Raw genomic sequence first — 20,506 nt, 5'->3', positions numbered from 1 at the left:
TGTTGGTGGTGGCCCCGTTGTACAAAGAACCAGGTGGCCTGTCGGAAATACGGAGCAGTTTATAAACGTGACGAGTAAGTAGCATATACTTTGGGAATCTAAAATTTGAATCCGAACATCCCGTTAGACAGTTCCACTAGAACCCCCCCGATTGTTCATTTGCTGAAACCAGATCATGGAGATAAAAGGGTGGGCGCTGCAAGACGCGTGGATGACGAAGTTGGCGGACTGGCTGGCGCTTTGTCCGATGAGTGAAACGAACCCAGGGGGGGTCGCGGCAGTTGGCTCATTGTTGGCGACGGAGCTGGACCGCTTGGGGTTTACCGTCCACCGCATTCAAAACCCATCGGGGCGAGAGGGGTCGATAGTTCTGGCTGCGATTCGGAGTCCATCGCCAGGGGTTCGGACGTGGGTTGGGTTGTGCGGTCACTGGGACGTCGAGACCACCTCCCCCCTCAAATGGGCAAGCGACCCACTGGTCCCCACGATCCGCGACCGCCGCGTGTATTGCCGAGGCGTGGGGGACAACTTGGGGCCGCTGCTACAACGTTTGCTGGTGTTGGCGAGTATGTCGGAGGATGCACCGTGTCCGGGGCTTTTCTGGGTCTTACACGGCGAAGAAGAGACAGGCAATGGCTTCCCCCATCAGGTGTTTCCAACCCTGTACGCAAAATTCCCCAACTTGAAGGATTCGATCGCGCTGTGGATGGACGAAACGGGCTACTTTGAAGCGAACGGGGACCAGCGCCTGCTGGTGGTTCAGAACCACAACCGTGAGCTGATGCGCAAGGTTGTGGCAGCGGTGGAAACCAGTGCCCACGCCGACGACGGGGGTCGTCAGGTGCATGTGGTGGAGCGCTTTTTGAATAAAGAATTGGGCGGCAAGACGTGCCCATACCGGCGTTATCTGTTTGGCCCACAAGTTGACTATGTCGCGTTGGGCATGAACGATGTACTCACCAACATCCATCGACCCAACGAGTCTGTGCCACTGGATACCTTGGCAGTATCCGCCACCCAATTCGCAAAAGTCTTAACGGTGGTTGCAACCCATAATGAGGACGGTCAAGTTGTCATGCAGGCGACGGTTGAGTAATATGCAGATACGTGTAGATGGTGTCCTCGTGCTTCCTATCGGCTAGTGCAACACAACCAACTGCAACGCCATAAACAGAGCTTTGCAAGTTTTGCTTCGTTAACACGATAATACATCAAAGTGGTGAATATTTCCTTCAACGCTGAACTGTAGCATTGTCTAAACCTTACGATTCTGAACGTTACAGAATACTAGTTGGATATAAACGAGAAGCAGAAAGCTCGTCTGAAATAATCCTTTTGTTGGTGTAATGGTGGACAAACCTGTCCGCCCTGTCGCACAAAATCAGTCAACGCCACACAGTTTATCTTTTTTGGGGAGATTACGATGTGTGGGATATGGGGACTCTACCGTACATACTGTTCTCCTGCCAATCCACAGCCCCACGACGACTATTTGACTCGTTCGACAACCCTTCGACTCCAACAAGCCCATGCAAAGCTAGTCCATCGGGGGCCCGATTCGACGTCCCAGCTCACTGTCGAAACCCCCTCGATGTCGTTGGCCGTCCTCCAGACGCGTTTGGCAATCGTCGACCCGTTGTACTCGAGTCCCCATCCATTTTCTTGCCGAACCGACGACGACCACGAGATGTTTCTTGTATGCAACGGGGAAGTGTACAACCACCGAACGCTTCGTGCAGCGATCCCCCCGGGTGCCTATTCGTTCCAGTCCCACCATTGCGACATCGAAGTGATCCTGACAAGTATCCATCTTTGGGGCCTCGACGCCGCCCTAGCCGCCCTCGATGGCATGTTTGCGTTCATGCTGGTGCAAGTAGACGCGGCAACCGGCGATGTGGACAAAATCATCTGCGCAAGGGACCCGTTTGGGATCAAGCCGCTGTTTGTGGCGACGACAGCCACGACGTTGGAGTGCGCGTCTGAAATGAAAGCAGCATGCTTTTCGACATTGATGGAAAACGAAAGGCTCCAGCCAACGTTAGACGAAGTACCTGCGGGGTCGTACATGGTGTGGCATCCAACACGTGATGGTGGACTTGGCCCTGCGATGACCCAGCGGTACTTTTCTCCCCCGTGGTCGTTAGGATCGCTAGCGATGCCCTCGGCCGGAACTTGTCAAGACGATGTGGTTCCTCGTGTGGACAAACTCAAGCCATCGATCAAAACCAACGTTGAGGATGTGGTTGCTGACGAAGTGGCGGACGAACTCCTCGGGCGTTTAATTCGAACCGCGTTGGAGCAAGCAGTGGCGAAGCGACTCGGGGTTCCGTGGGAAAGAAACGACGACGTCGAATTGACACTCAAGGACGCAGACGATGGCTGCGAAGTGGGCGTGTTTCTATCGGGGGGACTGGACTCTAGCCTGATTGCAGCGATTGCAACCCGAAAACTTCCGTCTTCTCGACAACTCAAGACATTTACCATCTATTGCACCGACAACGCAGAGGGGGAGGAGGGGGGAAAGCCCAGTGGGTCAAACTCGGAGTGTTGGGTTGGGGCGGACCGGGATATGGCGCGCAAGGTCAGCAACGCGATTGGCAGCGACCACTTTGAGTATGCATTTACGCCCCTCGAAGCGCAGGCGGCACTGCCTGATGTCATTTACCACATGGAAACAAGCGACAAGCGGTGTATGCGAGCAGGATTGGCGATGTACCTGCTGAGTCAGCGCCTGCGACAGCATCATCCGCATCTCAAGGTGGTGCTGTGTGGAGAAGGCGCCGACGAGTTGTTTGCAGGGTACGACTTATTTCGCCAGTTCCAGCGAACTTGTCCGCTAGGTTCGCCGACTGCAGCCGACGATAAGATTGTCCTGGACTTTGAACGCGAACTGACCCGACGGCTCATGCACATTGGCTCGTCCGAGCTGCTTCGGGTCGATCGATGTACGATGGCGTTTGGTTTGGAAGCGCGGGTGCCGTTTTTGGATCTCCACGTGGTGCACGTGGCCATGCAGTGCATCCCCCCCCAACAAAAGATGCTGGACGTTCCCGATCGACTGGAAAAGCAAGTGTTGCGGCTTGCGTTTCAAGGGTATGGTTTGCCCCCCGACGTGCTGGGGAGACGCAAAGTGGAATTCGCCAAGGGGTTTGAGAACCAATCGTGGATTCCTGGCGATGAAGAGCACGCATACGCCACGCACTTTTCGGCGTTGTTTCCCCCGTCGGTGGCATCGTGTGTCCGTCGACAACACGCACGCCGTCAACAGGGCGCGGACGAAGGTCCTTCCATTCGCCTCACAATCGTACAAGTCGACTTATTTCTGTCGACGCGGCTGCATCTCGACTTGACAAAGACGTCGGCCCCCCCGACGCCCGAACTGTTGCACTGCATTGTCGAGGCCATGCACAAGCATATTCCGTTTCACAACCTCACGCTGCTCACACGCCCCCGGCGGCCCCCGAGTTGGGATGAAATCGTCCATGACATGATGATGGGACTGGGAGGCCCGTGTGCCGTGGTGAATGCGTTTTTGCACGCATTGCTGACTGCGCTGCAGTTTCAAGTGTCGTTTCGGGCGGCCACGATTGCTGGGCGCACTGGCTGCCACGTATGTCTGGTGTGTGAGCTTGACTCGACGCTGATTTTTGTCGACTGCGGCAATGCCAAGCCGTACATGCCATGTGCCTTGGACGATACGACAACGCATGAAGTAGGCGACGCCAGCTGGGCGTGGCGGTTGATCACGCAAGTCGTTGCCGCCAACGATGAACCTTCCAACTCGCCGCACACGACGACAGTTGTGTCTGTGCAGCATCGACAGCGAGCGAAATGTCAGGAGACAGCAACTGCGACAGGGGGAAGGGACGAAGAAAAGATTGAGCGATGGGAGACGGCTATGACGTTTGACGCTTACCGACCGGTGCCGTATTCGTTTTTTCGCGCGTCGATCGTGCAATCTCGATCGGATCCCCGCTACGGTCCATTTCTCACGGGAGTGCGACTGGTTCGATATCCCCGCCTGGCGTTGGTGGCTATCCGAGACCGCACGATGCGAAGTCCGGAAATGCTGACCCCCAAGATCGCCACCACGTCCGCCGAGTTGACAGCGTTTGTGCAAACTCACTTTGGAGACATTCCAGCACTCGTCCGTCTGTTTGACGCAGCCTTGGCGTGTGTCGCGCTGTTTTGAGTCTAGCTACGAGACTGCTGCCAGTAAAACTACCGGTAACGTTAGCAGATGTGTAGTGTCCAAGGGGTCGTCGGAACCTTGTGTTTACAAGGCAACACGTTGATTGGGTTTTGACTCGTGAATGGATTTGGACCAGAGACTTCATTTTGCACGCAGATTTTGTCGCCCCATGTCACAAGTTTTCTATTACATGAATTCCAAGTAACACTTGGGGGCCAAGTAGTGTCGTCACCATCCAAGGGATTTACAAGTTTTTTGTTGTGGCCACAAAATGACTACAAAAAGTCGTACTACGTCATACTTACTTGCTGTAATAATGTTGACAAAAGTCATAGTCGACGAAGTAGTTGGTAGCCAATGGACTACCACCTTACTTGATAATATTCACGTTTAACTATAACAATCAGCTGGAACGGGCTTGCTGCAAGCGCTTGACATCATCGAGGGGGCCGTTCTGGTCGAACGGGCTGGGCGATCGGTAGGACCCACCGACGTGGTCCCACAGCGTAAAGTACTGGCCATAGTTAAAGTCAAAGTACAAGTGATGGTCGGTGTGGTGTGCGGCGCCATTTACGAGCATCTCGAACCATTTTGGCATTTTGTCCATGACAAAGTTGCCGTCGTGGATGGAAATCGTCCAAAAGTTCACGAGTACAAACAAACCCAAGTACACGACTACACAAAGATGGGGATGAGTTTGGTTAGATATAAAACTAAAACCATCCGAAGGTGGATTTAATTAAATAGGTTGACACATCGAATAAAAAGGTCTACTATTTTAAAAGTACTTTGGAATAATAAAGTAACGGAAGGTGGGGATACGTAATTGAAAACATATCAAACGAGATTATTCTTTCGTGAGTAATGATGATGACGAGTGAAAATATGGAATATATATTAGATTACAAGAAAACATATAAAATATTTATAAATATCTGAAAATGTTAAAACATTTACGCAAAAAGGTTATAGTCCTGTAAGTACGAACTCAAAAGAGTCTCCTGCGACAATGTATACAAAGGTAACACAAACAGCCAAACTGCATTTATATACATATATATATATATACAGCGCAAAGCGACATATATGCTAGACACACCCCAGGGACGAAAGCAAATAACTCGCCCACTACGTGATACTGTATTGTAGAGTGTTTATATTCTAAACTGGAGCGACAAATGGAGAATCAATCGACACAAACAAACACATAATGGACAGAAGCATCGGCAAAGATAGTATTCGAGCCAATCAGATTGCAGGAAACCACCATCAGTGTCAAATTAGTGTGTGACTTCAATTAGTGTGATCCCAATATCCCCACAGGACACTTTTTTTTACATCGAAAAGTCCGCACAATGAATCGATCGATACAATGAGATTTGGTGCGAATCAGCTCACAAAAAAGTCCAAATTATTTTGAAAAGGACAATATACATATATAGAATATATATATATATATATATATATATAATATATATATATATATATTATATACATACCTTTGTGCAACGGGAGCAAGAACACAAACATGTGATACGGTGTCGACTGAAGGAATCCGTCGACGGGGTGGAACGCGTGACTGGCAAATGGCGTCGGCACGAGCCACTTGTGGTGCAGCTTGTGAATATGCTTGTACACGAGCGGGTGATGGAGCAGGCGATGGATCCAGTAGATCATCATGTCGTTGAAGAACATAAACATGGCCACGCTGAACGCCAGGTACGCGTACCCGTAGTCGCTGACGTCATCGTAGAGGAAGCTGTAGCCGCGGACTTCGGCGAGGAACACAGGCAGAGTCAGCAGCGTCATGAACGGGATGGACCCGCACGCGACTTGCAGCTCGAGACGCACTTGGTTCTTGAGGAACTTGGGGTGCTTCTCGTAGCTCTTGTCGAAAATGAACACGTAGCTCACGAGCGCAAAGCTAAGATACAAAGCGTACCCGCCGACCGACGTGATCGCAAATAGCGACAGGCATTGCCGGCCGATGTCATCTTCCGCCATCCATGACGGGTACACATGCTCTGTGAGGAAGGCCTTGTCTGCGTAGTCCAGTACTAGGTCCATGGCGGTGGTGGTGGTGGTCGTCGTCGGGATGAGTTGTGAGCTTTGGAAATGGATGAATAATACTACCCACAGTGTTGTTTCTAGCGACGCAATAATGGTAATCAACTCGGATTACTGGAGACTTCATTTTAGCCAATCAACAGGCAGGGATTATTATTGTAGCCAATCAACCGTTAGATGGAGATATCCACGGAATTGTGTCGCTGCTTTGTGTTATACCGGTACTGCGTATTTAGCACTAATAGTACGTAGTAATTCGACACTCATAATACTGGGCGCGGTGGAGATGCTAAGAGCATCTCCACTCGTTGGCATGCTAATAGTACATGATACTCTGGCTGTAGCGTCGCTATGTCAGGCATCCTGCATGCATGGGTATATTGGAGGGATGGCCACCAGTAGCATCACTTAGCGGCACAGTAGCATCCTATGTGCAGTAACTTTCTCCAGTAACATTAACGTTAACGTCATAGGTGGTCAGTTTACTGTAACGTTACATGTTAGTATGATGCACGGGACAGTTTAGGTGCGCTCAAAAATTGGCCAATGGAATTGGCACTTTTAGAACCACTCGAAATGACCTATTTCGCCCTGTAACTCCGCATTGGGCAAATCATTTATATACTGAATACTGAATGGTATAATATGGCCAAGCTTATTTAATGATTCGGCAAATTAAGCTTAACGTTACTATTATTAATAATAACGTTACTTACTGCAGGTCCAAATTCGAACAATCTAACGTTGGTCATCGTTAATGGTACTATGTCCTAACCTTAATAGTAGTATTTTTGTTGGATAACGCTACCTGCCTCACCATATCCACGATCAAGGTCCTGGATGTGAAAGCTACAGAGTACTGTACTACCGATACAGTACTGTACGTATACTATACCAGTAAATCGGACTTTCGACATTCCAATGGAGGCTACCCTAACGTAGCGGTGCATGTAAGCTTAGTATAATGTAGATGATCAATTTATGGTGCACTTGTAAGAGACCTCGTCGTGGAATGCAGCTTACTCGTCTCTCAGGGATTTCAAGTCTAAAAAGTACTGCATGAAGCCGAAATATCGGGCATGCTTCTGATTTTTTAGCTTAGCGTTCATTTACTTCAATTTCCAGTCAAGTCAAAGGCCAAACGTTTATGGTGCATGGTTTAATCTTACAGTAAGATACAGTATGTATGCTGTTTTTGCTTATTTGTTGTGATACTCCGGAGTATCATTTTTCTAGTGATTTGATTGGCTATTCTAAGGGCGGGTCTGGATGCCACGAAAAATGGCATAAAATGGCATAATTTTTAAAGAAAAGTTGCCAAAATCGAAATAATATTCCATATTTCGAAACTTTGTGCGTCTGGATGCCACCAAAGTTCAAAAATTTATGCCACAATTTTCTTGAGAATCGGGTGTTTTATGGCATAAATAATTTGGTCCAACTTTATTATGGAGGTTGGTTTGTGTTCACGTTGAAGTCTTGCACTTCAATCGAAAATCGAATAATTTTTCCAAAATTCAACTGGCATTGAGACAACTTTGTAGATATTATTACTTCTTTTCTCCTTTTCTTCACGGGATATGAGACTTTGGGAAATTTTTGCAGACTTGCCAAAACGGGTTATGGCATAATTTTATGGGGTGGCATCCAGACCAGTTAGCACTTTCGAATGAATTTTCAATATCATGTGGTACAGGTTTATTTGATTTCAAAGGTATCTCTTGCAAGTACGCTCCGCTGTTAAAAAATACAACGAAAAAACGATTGACAGAACGGAGGCGATTCACCCCAATGGTAACCATACATTGTATACCGTACCATTCGATTCAATGTTGGAGTGGTACAGCCAGGAGTACCACTGGAAAATTTGATATTCATTGCCTCTAGACATAAATATCCTATCAGAAGTAATGGTTCTCGACGACGCGATAACTGACGAGCAAACTTGAAGCGACTTCCTGCAGATTTCAGCATGCAAACTTGAGCTTGTAAACTGACATTGACACCTCTATTCACTTTCCATTATGCCGTGACCGTCCCATCGCAAGCCCTAGAAATGTACTTGTATGATTTCAATTTGAGTTTGATTGCCACGAAGAACTCCCATAAAATTATATTCCTCCAACATCACATAGAAATATTAATTTTGAATAGACTAGAAACAGGGTGGTCACAGCAGAGTACCACTCCAACGTTGAATCGAAAGGTACGGTAGTTCAAACGGTGCAAATGGCTGGAATAGGTTGAATCATTGCAACAAGTCCCCGTCTACGCGTTGGCATGTGATCACAATCGAATTCAGGTTGGACACATGTACTGTACCTTGGAAGACGGGGGTGTCACCGTGGGAGATGCGGTCGTGGCAGGGCTGACTCGAGTGGTGCTCTCAGTGCTGGATGCGATTGGGCTCATGGTGTTCTTTGACGTTTGACGAAAACTCACACTCCGGAGTACTACCATACGTATATACGTCGAGTATACTACCGGTACTAGTAGTACTCTACAGTGTACTGTAGTGCTACGCGATAAAATCTATTTTTAGTGCTCGAATACTATGTATCGGGTTCCCGCGAACGAGACGCCATATCTCATTCCATGGTGTCTGCCATGTTGTCGTCCACGAAACTAGGACCCCATCCGCCAGTGGGTGGGCAAATTTCTACGAGCTACGTCAGAAGCATATCATGTACTGTACAGTAGCAGATGTGTGCTTTCCACAGCATATCAACTTATTACAAGTTCCAGAGCATCCAGTCTACCGGCAGCAGTCCTATGTCGAGCTCGTGGACCGAAGTGGAGCTATTAAACGACTCGTTGTCAACAATTATATGGAGATGCCACACATCCTTCTATACAGCTTTACATCATCGGTATGAGTCAGTTTGCTTTTTGCCAGTCCTATTAATAGTGGGCTACTCGGTCAGTTCAACGTTCCTGTCCCTGTTTCCCTCCATTACTTGCAACAGTAGTACTACCTAGTACCATTTTGCAGCAAGTTGGAACGAACGGTTGAACATCAAACTACAGTAGTACCCCGAAAGATACTGCACGTATGAGCGGGTTCTTCGTGATTTACTCCACCGAAATTACATCCCTTTTTCATATATCCTTTGTCTTGGCCATGATCTGCGTGCAATAGTCAAACACGTCAAACCACGCCCGTTCGCCTTTACTAGCCTTTTCGTACTGTAGTGCTCGGAAGGCCTTGTCGGTACCGCAGAACCAATCCCAAAATGCCAACGTGGAGCCATAATTGCAGTCGAATTTCTCGTGGTGATAGTCATGACGTGCTGGGCCACTGAGCAATGGAAAAAAGTGGCCCAAAGTGAATGGAAAGTCGTAGCCAGAGTGGGAATCAATCGTTTCAATCGTCCGAAGCACCAGCCACACCCACAGACACAAGATGTGGCTGCCAAAGATCAACGGGCCAGCTAGCGTCGCCAGGATCGTCGCCAATTCCTCCACAGGGTGTGTGTACACGGCCGTTAAACCAAATGGCGCCGTGAACTCGTGGTGCACTAAGTACCCAACTGTGATTAATACTCGACAAGAAACACGAGCAATGGTATGCGTACCTTTGTGAACGTATTTGTAAACCTTTTTCCAATGCAATGCCCGATGGACCCAGTAAAACGTCGCGTCCTCGACTAACACAAACATGACCAGTTCGTACAGGATCGTGGTGGGCACTGGAAGTGGCGCGGACGCAGAGAACGTCGCCAAGTGGCCCCACAGGTACAACAGCCCGGCCAACACTGCGCCATGCAGCACCACTTGGTTGAGCACTGATAGCTTCAAGCACTTCCAGTACAACCCCAACGTTGGCAACCGAGTAGGCTGCAGCTTGTACTTGCGGAGACTGGGTTGGTAATCCAAGATGAAGTATACAAACGACCCGCCAAACAGCGCGGCCGACGACACCACTGCCGTGTACGTGAAGGCCAAGTCGAACGGAGACAAGTCCGCAGTCCATGCCGCCCATGTGGGCTCCAAGGTGCTTAGGGTATTGTAGCTATGGAGGACGGCATGTAGCTGCTCCATGGTGGCGCGGTGTGAGCAAAGGAGGTCGAGTTGGCAATTGAACCCAGACTGAATGTCATCATCACACCCAGCCATGAAAAACCCGTAAACGTTTGCGTATACGGGGTGGCACAGTATTTAAAATACTTTTCAAATGTACCAGTTTATAGTATTACGTCGTAGCAGCTTACAAATGTCTGGGAATAATTTGATGGAAATCAATTTCTAAGGTCAAAAATATTTTAATTTGGGCGCGTCTTTTCAAACTCGGTGTGAAATGTCAAACGTTGTAGAAACATGTGAGTGCATGGATGCAAGATTGCGTCGACGTTGAGCTTTGTTTGCACTTTGCATCCAAGTGCTTTGGGGGAAATAGGATAAGTATCGACATAAGGGGGTTAATCACTGTCGATACCTTGCTGCAAGGCGACGTTTCATTGACACAGTGTACAGTATTAATTTAATAAGAATTCACTGTACCGGTACTACAGTAACGTTAAGATTGTAACGAATCCTCATGTCGCCGGGGTACTGTACTTACTTACTTGTACTACGTAGTATGTATGTGCTTTGAGTGCACAAACTACATCCCTGTTAAGTTCGGTTTGAGGATTGTCCGGTTCTTATTACGAAGTCTAAAAACCTCTAACATTACAGTAAATAGGATGCAACCTGAAATATTGCAATATTACTACGTAGTACTACGTAGTACTAGTAATAGATAGACAAACTATTAATATTAATAGCGTTAGTACACAATTTACGAAACAAATAGAAACAGATTGACAGATGCAGTCACGAAACTCTATGATTCGTAAAACGGAAGTACATCGATTTTCCTCTATGCTGGATTTTGTATGGTGCTTCAAGTATAGAAAAATACGACGAAACACTGGATTAAAGTTTTTGATACGCACAAATTCAGGTTCGTTGAGCGTCACAAATGCATGTCGATATCGTCTCAAGTTGGAGGTGTGATCGTCATAGTTAGTGTCCAAGGACTGGCTAACGTCATTGCCTGAACTACTGTACTGGTGGCTTATGCATGGGAATGGTGTACCGGTACGGTACCCATGTACGACTAACGTTAAGACAAATTGGTTCCTAAAACCAACAGCTACCCAACACACATTAATGGTACATTATGGCGTTAGTACAGTAGGCCCAGGAGCCACGATGGTGTTAGCTTAGGGGGGTGTACCGGTAGGTTGGTTGCCTCTCCTCCATCTCTCCACCACATGCTTAGTGCAACTCGCATTCCTCTCCCTCCATTCGCCATCCCATACTCGTCGGACTCGTCGTGCCTCACTCATAAGCATAACGTTATACATCGAAGTAGTGTACTGTACATGCATGATTGCACCAACATAAAAATTAACATCAAATCTTGTCCAGTTATTCACAATGTAACGTAATGACCAAATTCTCGCTTAGTACTAGTATGTTACCACTTGCATCGTCCAAACCAGTGTCTTGGATGAAGTTGTCTTCGTGATGGCAACATGTGTAGTGCATGCGAGGTTCTACTCGTGTTGCAATTTCATGACGTTCATCTCAACTTCACTTTGGTTAGCAGTACTAGTACGGTAATGCATCAATTATTGACACTGTTTTTTGTCAAGTTTTGGCCATTACTTCAAATCCTAGTAGCTCGAGAACGAGAACAATTATTTTAATGCTAATAGCACCACAAGAGAATATAAAACGCCACCATTTTTTGACGTATCATTGAGCATGATTGGACTACACTTCAGATTTGTATCGATATTAAATATTTTGAGCTTTATGGTCACGATTTTTGAGGTGAACCAATTCATGACACTCCTTAAAAACCTTGATGTTTGTATTTGATTAAATTAATATGCAAAATAATTTGATCTAAAATATAATTGCATGCATTTCGCAATACGCAACACTACGTAGTAAAAGTTTAGCCTAAAAAAATGCAACATATTTTAATTCATTGTTGTGGATCACAACAGTGGAGGCCATCCATTCGTTACGAGGAGCAATACGCTGCTGCTTCTTTGTCTGTGGTAGCAATGGCTCTAAAGTGAGTTCTTCCATGTATCACGTAGCTATGCACAACTGCTCTCATAGGCATGTATGGCGGGACAGCGTCAAAGGTTTCTAGATGACATTCTATCTATATACTTGTAATTTATTGTTTGAGATTGAAAAAAGCTGACCAGACTTCTACATGGAGATGTGTAATAAAATATAGAGACGAATATTATCGTATCCAATCATACAAGGCCAACACGAAATATCGAGATGCTATTGGCTAAAAGTCAGGCAGTGGTGCCATGTCAACAATTGACGCATTACCTTACTGTTAGTATATACTAGATACTGTAATGTTTCGTATTTGTTCGTGAACCACCAAGTAAACGTTACACTGGGAGACTTCCAAAACCGTCGCATACCTTTTTGAGTCGACGATTTTCATCCGGAATTAAAATTAACTGTAAATTCACCCGTACTTCTTTACTCAGAACCAACGCCCGAACCTCCGGAGGGTGCTGCTTGGACTTGCCCATTAGTAGCGTTGGGAGCGCGTGCGTGTGCTGAAAGCTTGTGTTTGTGTTTGGAAACAATTCAATAATGATGTATTTGATTTAGGCGACGATTTCGTACCGTTGTCATCATGATTATCCTCCTGCCGTGATTTGGACTTAAACTTTTGGACAGTGGTACTTTATTGGAATCAAAGTTGTAAATGTATTACTTACAGTTGAGCATCCAGACTGATTGAGTTTGATAGCCAATTAAATCGTGATTCCAATGCACCAAAAGTCACATCCAGGAAATGAATATTTGTGAAATCATAATAATTTGAAAATTTGACAGGTGGACTTAAACTTTCCATACCCGTTTCCAAGCACCAGGATGGCCGAACAAATGCACAAATCCCACAAGCGCTAGCCATGCCTAGGTCGTCCGTTAAGACGATAATCAAGGCATTCAAATCAACTGGTCTTTTGCATGCTGCACCACGATCTGGACGCCCACGAGTGACCACTGAGCACGAGGACCGCATCATTGTTCGTGCCGTCAAACAAAACCGTCGCCTCAGCGCGGAAACGCTACAAGAAACATTTGCGATATTCCATGACAAAGACATATCCCGAACAACCATTCGCAATCGCATCACCTCTGCTGGTCTTAATGGTCGGGCCGCACGCAAGAAGCCCTTCTTGTCAAAACTGAACCGAACGAAGTGCTTGGCGTTTGCCAAGAAGTACCAAACGTGGACGCCAGAGGAATGGGAGAAGGTTATGTTTACTGACGAGAGTCCCTTTAACCTAACTGGGTCCTGCGGGCGCGTTTACGTGTGGAGAAATCCTGGTGAGGATATCTTGGACGCCTGTGTTGTCCCAACGTTCAAGAGCGGACGGCAGATTGTCATGGTGTGGGGTGCTATTGGCTTGAATGGAACTGGGACATTAGTTGTTATCGACGGAAAAATGATGTGTGCGGACTTCCTGGAGCTTCTGGAGGACCAATTACCGGACAACTTTGCCAAATTGGTCTTGCCCCTCGACTTTGTCTTCCAATAAGACAACGCACCGATCCATAAGGCCAACATTGTCATGGTTTGTTTTTGACGAAAACGCTATTCAAACGCTTGACCACCTCCCCCAAAGCCCCGACCTCAACCCCATTGAGCATGTTTGGGAAGAAATTGCTCGGAAACTTCGAGTATCGCCCGAATCTTCGCTTGGAAACCTGCAATTGAAAATTGAGAAATTCTGGGATGAAATTCCGTTGGATTACATCCGGAATTTGATCCATTCTATGCCAAAGAGATTGCAAATGGTTATTGCAGCCAAAGGTGGCCATACGAAGTATTAATGCTTAATGACTTCAAGTTTTTTTGGCCTTTTCCAAAATTGGACTTAAACTTTTGGACAGTGGTACTTTGTTCGTTCCACGGTAAGTTTTTATTGGTCAAAACATTCGTCGATTTCATTCTCGCATTTGATTGGTTAACGCAGGAGCTTTCCAACGAACACTTTCGATCGTCGCTCTCCAAATATCTTGTGAGATATTCCAAAAATAGAAAATATGTGCAGCTGGACTTAAACTTTCCGTACCCACTGCACAGTCATCCCCCGATTTTTGCAGCCCGACCAAATATAGCTTTACGGAGGTACTTATATGAAAGGGTTATATGAAGTCTTGGAGAAGTATAGATTCACACTAGATAAGGAGATTAATCACATTTGATGAGAACTAATCGTAAACTTCCGAATACCCTAACGTTACATTATTAGTGCAATGTGGTCGCCCAATTTCTTCACAGTGGTCGAGACCATCCACGACCCTTTCTATTTTATGAAAAATATTAATTTGTTCTTAAGTTTTCACTTTAATGAAGCATTCTTTTACACTTAAGTTCTGTATTGGATTTGACCATTTTAAATAATTGTGTAACCGTTACAACTCAAGGTTACAATATATAATGTTATGCGAGTTTTTCATGCGACTTTTGGGGATAGGGACATCGATATTTGGGGATGCGGTGGAGATAACAGTACTATACCAGTAGTACAGAAGGTGCGAACGTTGGAGATGCTCTTAACCGAGTACACTATTAATAGGTGGTGTTCATTTCTAGGGCTCGTTAACGTTATCGTCAAACTTGTAGACGATATCGCTGTACTATGGCAAAGAAACGCCACTTTAGTGTAACGTTACCTCATTTATTGTGTAATGCTAGATTCACGATACGTATATCCTTGAAGCTGTATCTTGTTTGGTCGGCACTGCATTTGACTGCGGCTTAACGGGTTAACAGGATTAACAAAACGTAGATCTTATTATCCGGATATTTAGAATAGATTCGGGAACGTGAACCCAGGATGCAATTTATGCATGAATCAAAGTCATACCTTACCAAATTAAAAACAAAGTGTGTTTCTCAGTGATTATATGATCCATAACAATTCAATATGGATATTTGTATACAATTGAATTCAACCGTTGAAATCGACTCTATTCGAGCGTTTAAAAAATATCAATCCAACCACACTGTCGTAGCTTCTGCATGAACACTCTCATTTTCCAACCGCCTGACAAAGACGAACATGGCTGTGACGGCGCGACGCAAGAACAATGCCAAGGGCGGTGAGATGGGCATGGCGCAAGCCATGACGCTCAAGATCCTCTCCATGTATGACCGCGCCACGGACTCGGATGCAATTGTGCAAGAGCTGTATCACCCGGACGCATCGTTCTCGGACCCGTGGGTCGAAGGTACGTACGCACAACACCACTGCAACCGCGCGGCCTTAACATATCCTCGCCGTAGTGCACGGCCGCGAAAACGTTGCTGCGCATTTTCGTGCGATCCCTTCTGTGATCTCCAAGTCGCAAGCCGAGTTGATCCGTGGCTCCATGGCGGGAGTCAGCGTATTGACGATTGACAGGTAGTCCGTCCCCACATGTGTATCTCGACGATACTACCCCGTCATGTAGCAAGGTAACGTTCCGCTTCAAGCCGTTCCCGTCGTACCTTGGATGCACGTTCCGCATGTTTACCGTGGTCGAGTTGGAAGATCAACAGGTAGATGCCATCCAGAAGCGTCGTCGCCTCTTCTCATCGTCGATCTCCCATGTAGATCATCAAGCACACGGACCACTGGGACTTGAACACAGTGCTCGAGTCCATCCCGATCGTGTCGTTTGTGTATCGCATATTCCGCACGGCCTTTGGCAATGCGTCGTCGCACCTGATCAACACGTTCATCCCGCGAACACCTCGCACTCGTACGACCCAGTCGCATGAATTGACCATCGTCTCATGGTCCCGTCTATAGAGTTGATTCAAGACAGCAGCACCACGTCGCAGCGCGGGTTTGGCGAAGTCGCCGCTGCGACCAAGTAACCAGCGCACCGTTGGTTGAGCTACGACCTGGCGTCTATATTTTAATCTATTTGTGTCCATCCTATATTTGCGATTACTAGCTAGCTATGTACAGCCTTGGGTAGTGCATGTATATATATATACATATGGCCTTACCATTCAGGGCTGCCAAATGGACATCGTTTGATAGTAGTAAGCTTATTACTGCTAGCTACATAGTCGAGCACTCTGCCAGTAGGTAGTAGTACAGTAGTGGAGCCCTGGATAGTACAGTAGGAGTAGTAGTACTAGCCAGTCTAGCGAAATGCTAGTTGTACTGTACTACTGTAGTACATGACAATGTATGATCCTCTGGCGAAACTCGAGGTGTGAGCGTTGGTGTCCTGGATAGCACAAGTGTGTCGCAGACTCTGCGACACAGTTCAATGTGTGGTGCTGTTCTGTATGTGGCGTATATATAGTACGTGTAACCAAGGAGTAGCACACGAGCACAAGCACATCGACAAGTTCAGATAGTAGTAGTACTAGCTAGCTACAACAGGTACTAGTAATACTACACGTGTTTCGTCGGTGTGTTTATTTGTAGCTACCTAAGCTACTGTAGCTGGTTACTTGAACGCTAGCCCTGCAAACGGGTCACGGCCGCCACTGGTCTGGCTAGGTCGATGATACCCTTGTTGTTGGTAGCTTGGCTGTGGTTGAAACGTGGGCTGGTGGTGGTAGCTGGGTTGTCCACCTAGTGGCGGTCGTGGGTGGGGGCTAGCCACCAGCGTCGGGTCTAAGAACGAGCTAATGCTAGCGCCACCGCCACCGCTGTACGTGATGTTGCTAAGCTGGCCTCCTCCTTGGGGATACAGTGCTTGGTTGAATGGCTGCTGGTTGTTTGGCACGCCAAAGCCGTGGAGGCCAACTGCCGGTTGCAACAATGAGTTGATCGCAGTACCAGCGTGAGAATGTTGGGGCGTTGGCGGTCCTCGGTGGTGGGTGGGAGTACTGCTAGTACTACTAGTACTAGTAGTCGTACTTGCAAACGGATCAAAGGCAAGACTCGGACTAGTACTACTAGTAGCCCCCGCGGCCGCCGACGGAATCCCAAACGGGTCGAAAGGCGTGGAAATCGGCGCGGGCGGGACCACGGTTGCCGATTGAAACGCCGACCTAATACACCAAATATCAAGAGCGTCAGGCGTGACTAGAAATATATATATATACTCTGATTATATAAATATATATATTTATATATCATGGCCATGGATTGAAAACAAGTAGGCCGTTGAGATGTACCATTCGTCGTGGTGGTGTTGGGGAGTGGTGGTGGCGACAGCTGACGGCGGCGGGAACGCGTCAAAGGTGGCCTCAAACGATGACGTGGCAAGCTGTGGAGGCACCGGCGCGGAAAAAGCATCAAAATTGGCTTCAAATGTCGCGCTGGACAACGACGACGTCGGTGGCGGCGAAAAGCCCAAGAGGTCGCCCGACGTTGAAGCATCTACCTCGCCAATCGCATGAGTCCAAGGCTAGCTACGTTCGACGAGAAGGCTATGAATAGACAGACGCACGTGTGGACACGATGGACGACACGTGGGGCGGCGGTGGCGTCGGCTTTGGACGCGACGAAGATGGCGCGGCGTTGGGTTCCGAGAAGTATGCCTTGTCGTTGTAGACGGCGTTGATAAACTTCTTGAACACGTCCAAATGATCGGTTTCCAGTGGTTTGCGCAGGGATCGACCATCACCATCTTTCCAAGATGCAAGCCAAGTGCGTCGAGCGAGGGCGTTGCCGCCGCCATGTTCTTCCTTCAATGCGTCCACGTCTTCGCGGGTCCAGTTGGACATGGTCACGCTCTACGAAACAGAGGTGTGTGTTGCGCGGCATGAGCATGAGGACTCGCGGGAGACGCACGGACGTATGATGTACCTTGACGCGGTGGCTGTAGCTCTGATGCGCGCTCTTGCAGTGGTTGCACACGAACGTTTTGAACTTTTCGCAAATGTTGCCGTGGCCAAACTTGGCGACGGCGTCGCAGTTGGCGCACGCCTTATTCGCATCCAGCTTGCGCAGCGTGTTCAGCAGGGCTTCAGGCGTGCTCATGATGATGATGGCAAGAGTCCGGGAGACGAGGAGCGCGCGCGCGGTGTCGAGACCTCGACAAACGGAATATTGCACAATGCGCCGCCAACGCCATCATGTAACGACCTCCGTCGACGCATTTGATTGGTCCACCTGGACGATATTTTCAGACAAGCAAATACGGGTAATTGACTATATACCCGGTATTTACGGAGGTAAATCCGGTATCACACACAAGGTGAGTGTAAATTTAGCATTGGTATCCAAATCCAGCACATGTTAACATCGACGGGCAATGTATCCGTCGGTTCGAGACGGTGGTTGCATTGGTTTGTAAGCATGCGACGTAGTTCCGAGCTAAAATAGCCTCTTCTATCGAAACTCATTTTCCCCTCGTGTCGAGTTGGTTGCATTGCACACCCAGTGTTGGCAACGAAGGCCAGGACGACTAACAATGTACCCACAGCAACGTAGTACTTGTCCATGTGTTCTAGACGCTGTTAGAACGGGTGGTACGAGATAGTAAACACTAAGCCCCACACAATCATACAGGATGGCCAAGTTGCCTTGCTATGTATGGTAGCTCCAGCCAACCTACGTACAATAGCACTCTTGGATTTCTCATGCGCACGCTTGGTCCGAGCTTGAAAGCGATAAACAGCCCCATCATCAGACCTATGCAACGTCGGCTTGCGAGTTGCACGCAGCAATGAACCGGATGAGCGCCGCTATACCAGCCCAAAATAGCCCAAAACCTCCACCAGAACGTCACGAGCACGGCCGTCGTCTGGGCAGGGTACTATGGGAAAAATAGATTTGTTACCAAGTGACAATACATATACCGGGCGAAACAAATCAATACTATTAGTAGTACTAGTACTATTTAATTGCTGCCATTTCGAGAGACAGGTAACGTTAAGATAAAATAGTGTTAGCGGCCCAAGCATCGATCAATTGAGTATTTCATTGGATCTCTCGCAACCCGTGACAAGCCATTTGCTAGCGCCTGGGAAGGAATCATGTTTCTGTATTTCATTGGCATTTATTTAAAAAATATATACAATTTCTTTTCCCTATCTATGTACTGTACACACTGCTCCTAGACATACTAATAACGACACACATCTTTTGTGCAGACGACACCAAAGCATCATCACATACCTTCCATTGCATTCTCATCAACCACCGTATACCTTATGGATCTGTACCCCCGATCGAAATATTATTGTGCTTTCGAGTGAAATTTCGTGTTGTGGCGTGGTTTGTCGTTGGAATTTAAATCGATTTGATTGGCTACTTCAGATGAGCTCAAAATTATTAACCAATCAAAACCTTCTCAATGAAATTCAACCAATCAGATCTATTGTGGATCGGTTGCACCCCCTCCCCAAATTTCTATCAAATCGACAATACTACTCAAAAATTTCTTTCGAATATTGTTCGGATTGGCCATTTCTACTTCTTCCACTTACTTCCTCTGTTCGATATTAGAGCCGACATTTGACTTCTCAGTGAGCCTACATATTCAAGTTTGATCCAAATTTGATGAATCGAACCACATTTGAAAGAGTATTAAAAACAGGAGGTAAAGTTCTTTGACGGAAAAGCTCGAAAAGCACGTCTTTATGCTCAAAAACTGCTTCGTTTCTTCTCACTTTTATAAAATTACAAATATCAGATCTTTGAGTTTTATATTTATTAGGGACTTGAGAAGTGCTACGTCGAAGTGTAATCGAAGTCACCCAGAACGTACGGATAACGTCCGGATAGTTTACAACACTTGAATTCACTATTGGCGAATGTTGCTAGTAATTTGGAAATAGTCAGACCAGTGGCGGCCGTGACCCGTTTGCAGGGCTAGCGTTCAAGTAACCAGCTACAGTAGCTTAGGTAGCTACAAATAAACACACCGACGAAACACGTGTAGTATTACTAGTACCTGTTGTAGCTAGCTAGTACTACTACTATCTGAACTTGTCGATGTGCTTGTGCTCGTGTGCTACTCCTTGGTTACACGTACTATATATACGCCACATACAGAACAGCACCACACATTGAACTGTGTCGCAGAGTCTGCGACACACTTGTGCTATCCAGGACACCAACGCTCACACCTCGAGTTTCGCCAGAGGATCATACATTGTCATGTACTACAGTAGTACAGTACAACTAGCATTTCGCTAGACTGGCTAGTACTACTACTCCTACTGTACTATCCAGGGCTCCACTACTGTACTACTACCTACTGGCAGAGTGCTCGACTATGTAGCTAGCAGTAATAAGCTTA

At 47.0% G+C, this 20,506-nt stretch overlaps 6 protein-coding genes across 7 annotated transcripts; 3 read left to right on the top strand and 3 right to left on the bottom strand.

The window, feature by feature from the left end:
* Positions 1-175: 175 nt before the first annotated feature.
* Positions 176-1,096, top strand: H257_13936 (hypothetical protein; the record flags this gene model as incomplete). The annotated part of the gene is made up of 1 exon (XM_009841631.1): positions 176-1,096. The coding sequence occupies one exon, from the start codon at positions 176-178 to the stop codon at positions 1,094-1,096; it is 921 nt and encodes a 306-aa protein (XP_009839933.1).
* A 495-nt stretch (positions 1,097-1,591) lies between these two features.
* Positions 1,592-4,192, top strand: H257_13935 (hypothetical protein; the record flags this gene model as incomplete). The annotated part of the gene is made up of 1 exon (XM_009841630.1): positions 1,592-4,192. The coding sequence occupies one exon, from the start codon at positions 1,592-1,594 to the stop codon at positions 4,190-4,192; it is 2,601 nt and encodes an 866-aa protein (XP_009839932.1).
* A 323-nt stretch (positions 4,193-4,515) lies between these two features.
* Positions 4,516-6,311, bottom strand: H257_13934 (hypothetical protein). The gene is made up of 2 exons (XM_009841629.1): positions 5,692-6,311; positions 4,516-4,867 (listed from the first exon to the last, which is right to left on the bottom strand). Exons 1-2 carry the CDS (start codon positions 6,257-6,259, stop codon positions 4,596-4,598), a joined length of 840 nt encoding a protein of 279 aa, XP_009839931.1. The 5' UTR covers positions 6,260-6,311; the 3' UTR covers positions 4,516-4,595.
* A 2,948-nt stretch (positions 6,312-9,259) lies between these two features.
* H257_13933 (hypothetical protein) lies at positions 9,260-10,361 on the bottom strand. The gene is made up of 2 exons (XM_009841628.1): positions 9,835-10,361; positions 9,260-9,777 (listed from the first exon to the last, which is right to left on the bottom strand). Exons 1-2 carry the CDS (start codon positions 10,298-10,300, stop codon positions 9,359-9,361), a joined length of 885 nt encoding a protein of 294 aa, XP_009839930.1. The 5' UTR covers positions 10,301-10,361; the 3' UTR covers positions 9,260-9,358.
* A 4,898-nt stretch (positions 10,362-15,259) lies between these two features.
* Positions 15,260-16,242, top strand: H257_13932. Of its 2 annotated transcripts, XM_009841626.1 has the most exons (5): positions 15,260-15,538; positions 15,594-15,711; positions 15,761-15,848; positions 15,904-16,051; positions 16,102-16,242. In XM_009841626.1, the coding sequence occupies exons 1-5, from the start codon at positions 15,370-15,372 to the stop codon at positions 16,167-16,169; spliced, it is 591 nt and encodes a 196-aa protein (XP_009839928.1). In that variant the 5' UTR covers positions 15,260-15,369; the 3' UTR covers positions 16,170-16,242. The 2 variants fall into 2 exon arrangements, with proteins under 2 accessions (XP_009839928.1, XP_009839929.1); XM_009841627.1 differs by having other exon boundaries at positions 15,904-16,242.
* A 387-nt stretch (positions 16,243-16,629) lies between these two features.
* Positions 16,630-18,307, bottom strand: H257_13931 (hypothetical protein). The gene is made up of 4 exons (XM_009841625.1): positions 18,067-18,307; positions 17,708-17,993; positions 17,433-17,637; positions 16,630-17,306 (listed from the first exon to the last, which is right to left on the bottom strand). The coding sequence occupies exons 1-4, from the start codon at positions 18,238-18,240 to the stop codon at positions 16,757-16,759; spliced, it is 1,215 nt and encodes a 404-aa protein (XP_009839927.1). The 5' UTR covers positions 18,241-18,307; the 3' UTR covers positions 16,630-16,756.
* Positions 18,308-20,506: the final 2,199 nt, after the last annotated feature.

Source organism: Aphanomyces astaci, assembly GCF_000520075.1.
Source record: "Aphanomyces astaci strain APO3 unplaced genomic scaffold supercont1.52, whole genome shotgun sequence".
In the NCBI taxonomy this organism is placed as follows: Eukaryota; Oomycota; class Saprolegniomycetes; order Saprolegniales; family Verrucalvaceae; genus Aphanomyces; species Aphanomyces astaci.
This window is presented reverse-complemented; position numbering and strand designations above follow the sequence as displayed.

Coding starts and splice junctions, on each gene's coding strand:
- H257_13934 (XM_009841629.1), bottom strand. CDS start 6,259: ATGGACCTAGTACTGGACTACGCAGACAAGGCCTTCCTCACAGAGCAT. Junction 4,868..5,691: donor CTTGCTCCCGTTGCACAAAG/GTATGTATATAA, acceptor ATCTTTGTGTAG/TCGTGTACTTGGGTTTGTTT.
- H257_13933 (XM_009841628.1), bottom strand. CDS start 10,300: ATGGAGCAGCTACATGCCGTCCTCCATAGCTACAATACCCTAAGCACC. Junction 9,778..9,834: donor TTACAAATACGTTCACAAAG/GTACGCATACCA, acceptor TTGGGTACTTAG/TGCACCACGAGTTCACGGCG.
- H257_13932 (XM_009841626.1), top strand. CDS start 15,370: ATGGCTGTGACGGCGCGACGCAAGAACAATGCCAAGGGCGGTGAGATG. Junction 15,539..15,593: donor CTCGGACCCGTGGGTCGAAG/GTACGTACGCAC, acceptor TCCTCGCCGTAG/TGCACGGCCGCGAAAACGTT. Junction 15,849..15,903: donor TCGAGTTGGAAGATCAACAG/GTAGATGCCATC, acceptor TCTCCCATGTAG/ATCATCAAGCACACGGACCA.
- H257_13931 (XM_009841625.1), bottom strand. CDS start 18,240: ATGAGCACGCCTGAAGCCCTGCTGAACACGCTGCGCAAGCTGGATGCG. Junction 17,994..18,066: donor GCTACAGCCACCGCGTCAAG/GTACATCATACG, acceptor TCTGTTTCGTAG/AGCGTGACCATGTCCAACTG. Junction 17,638..17,707: donor GTCGTCCATCGTGTCCACAC/GTGCGTCTGTCT, acceptor TTGGCGAGGTAG/ATGCTTCAACGTCGGGCGAC.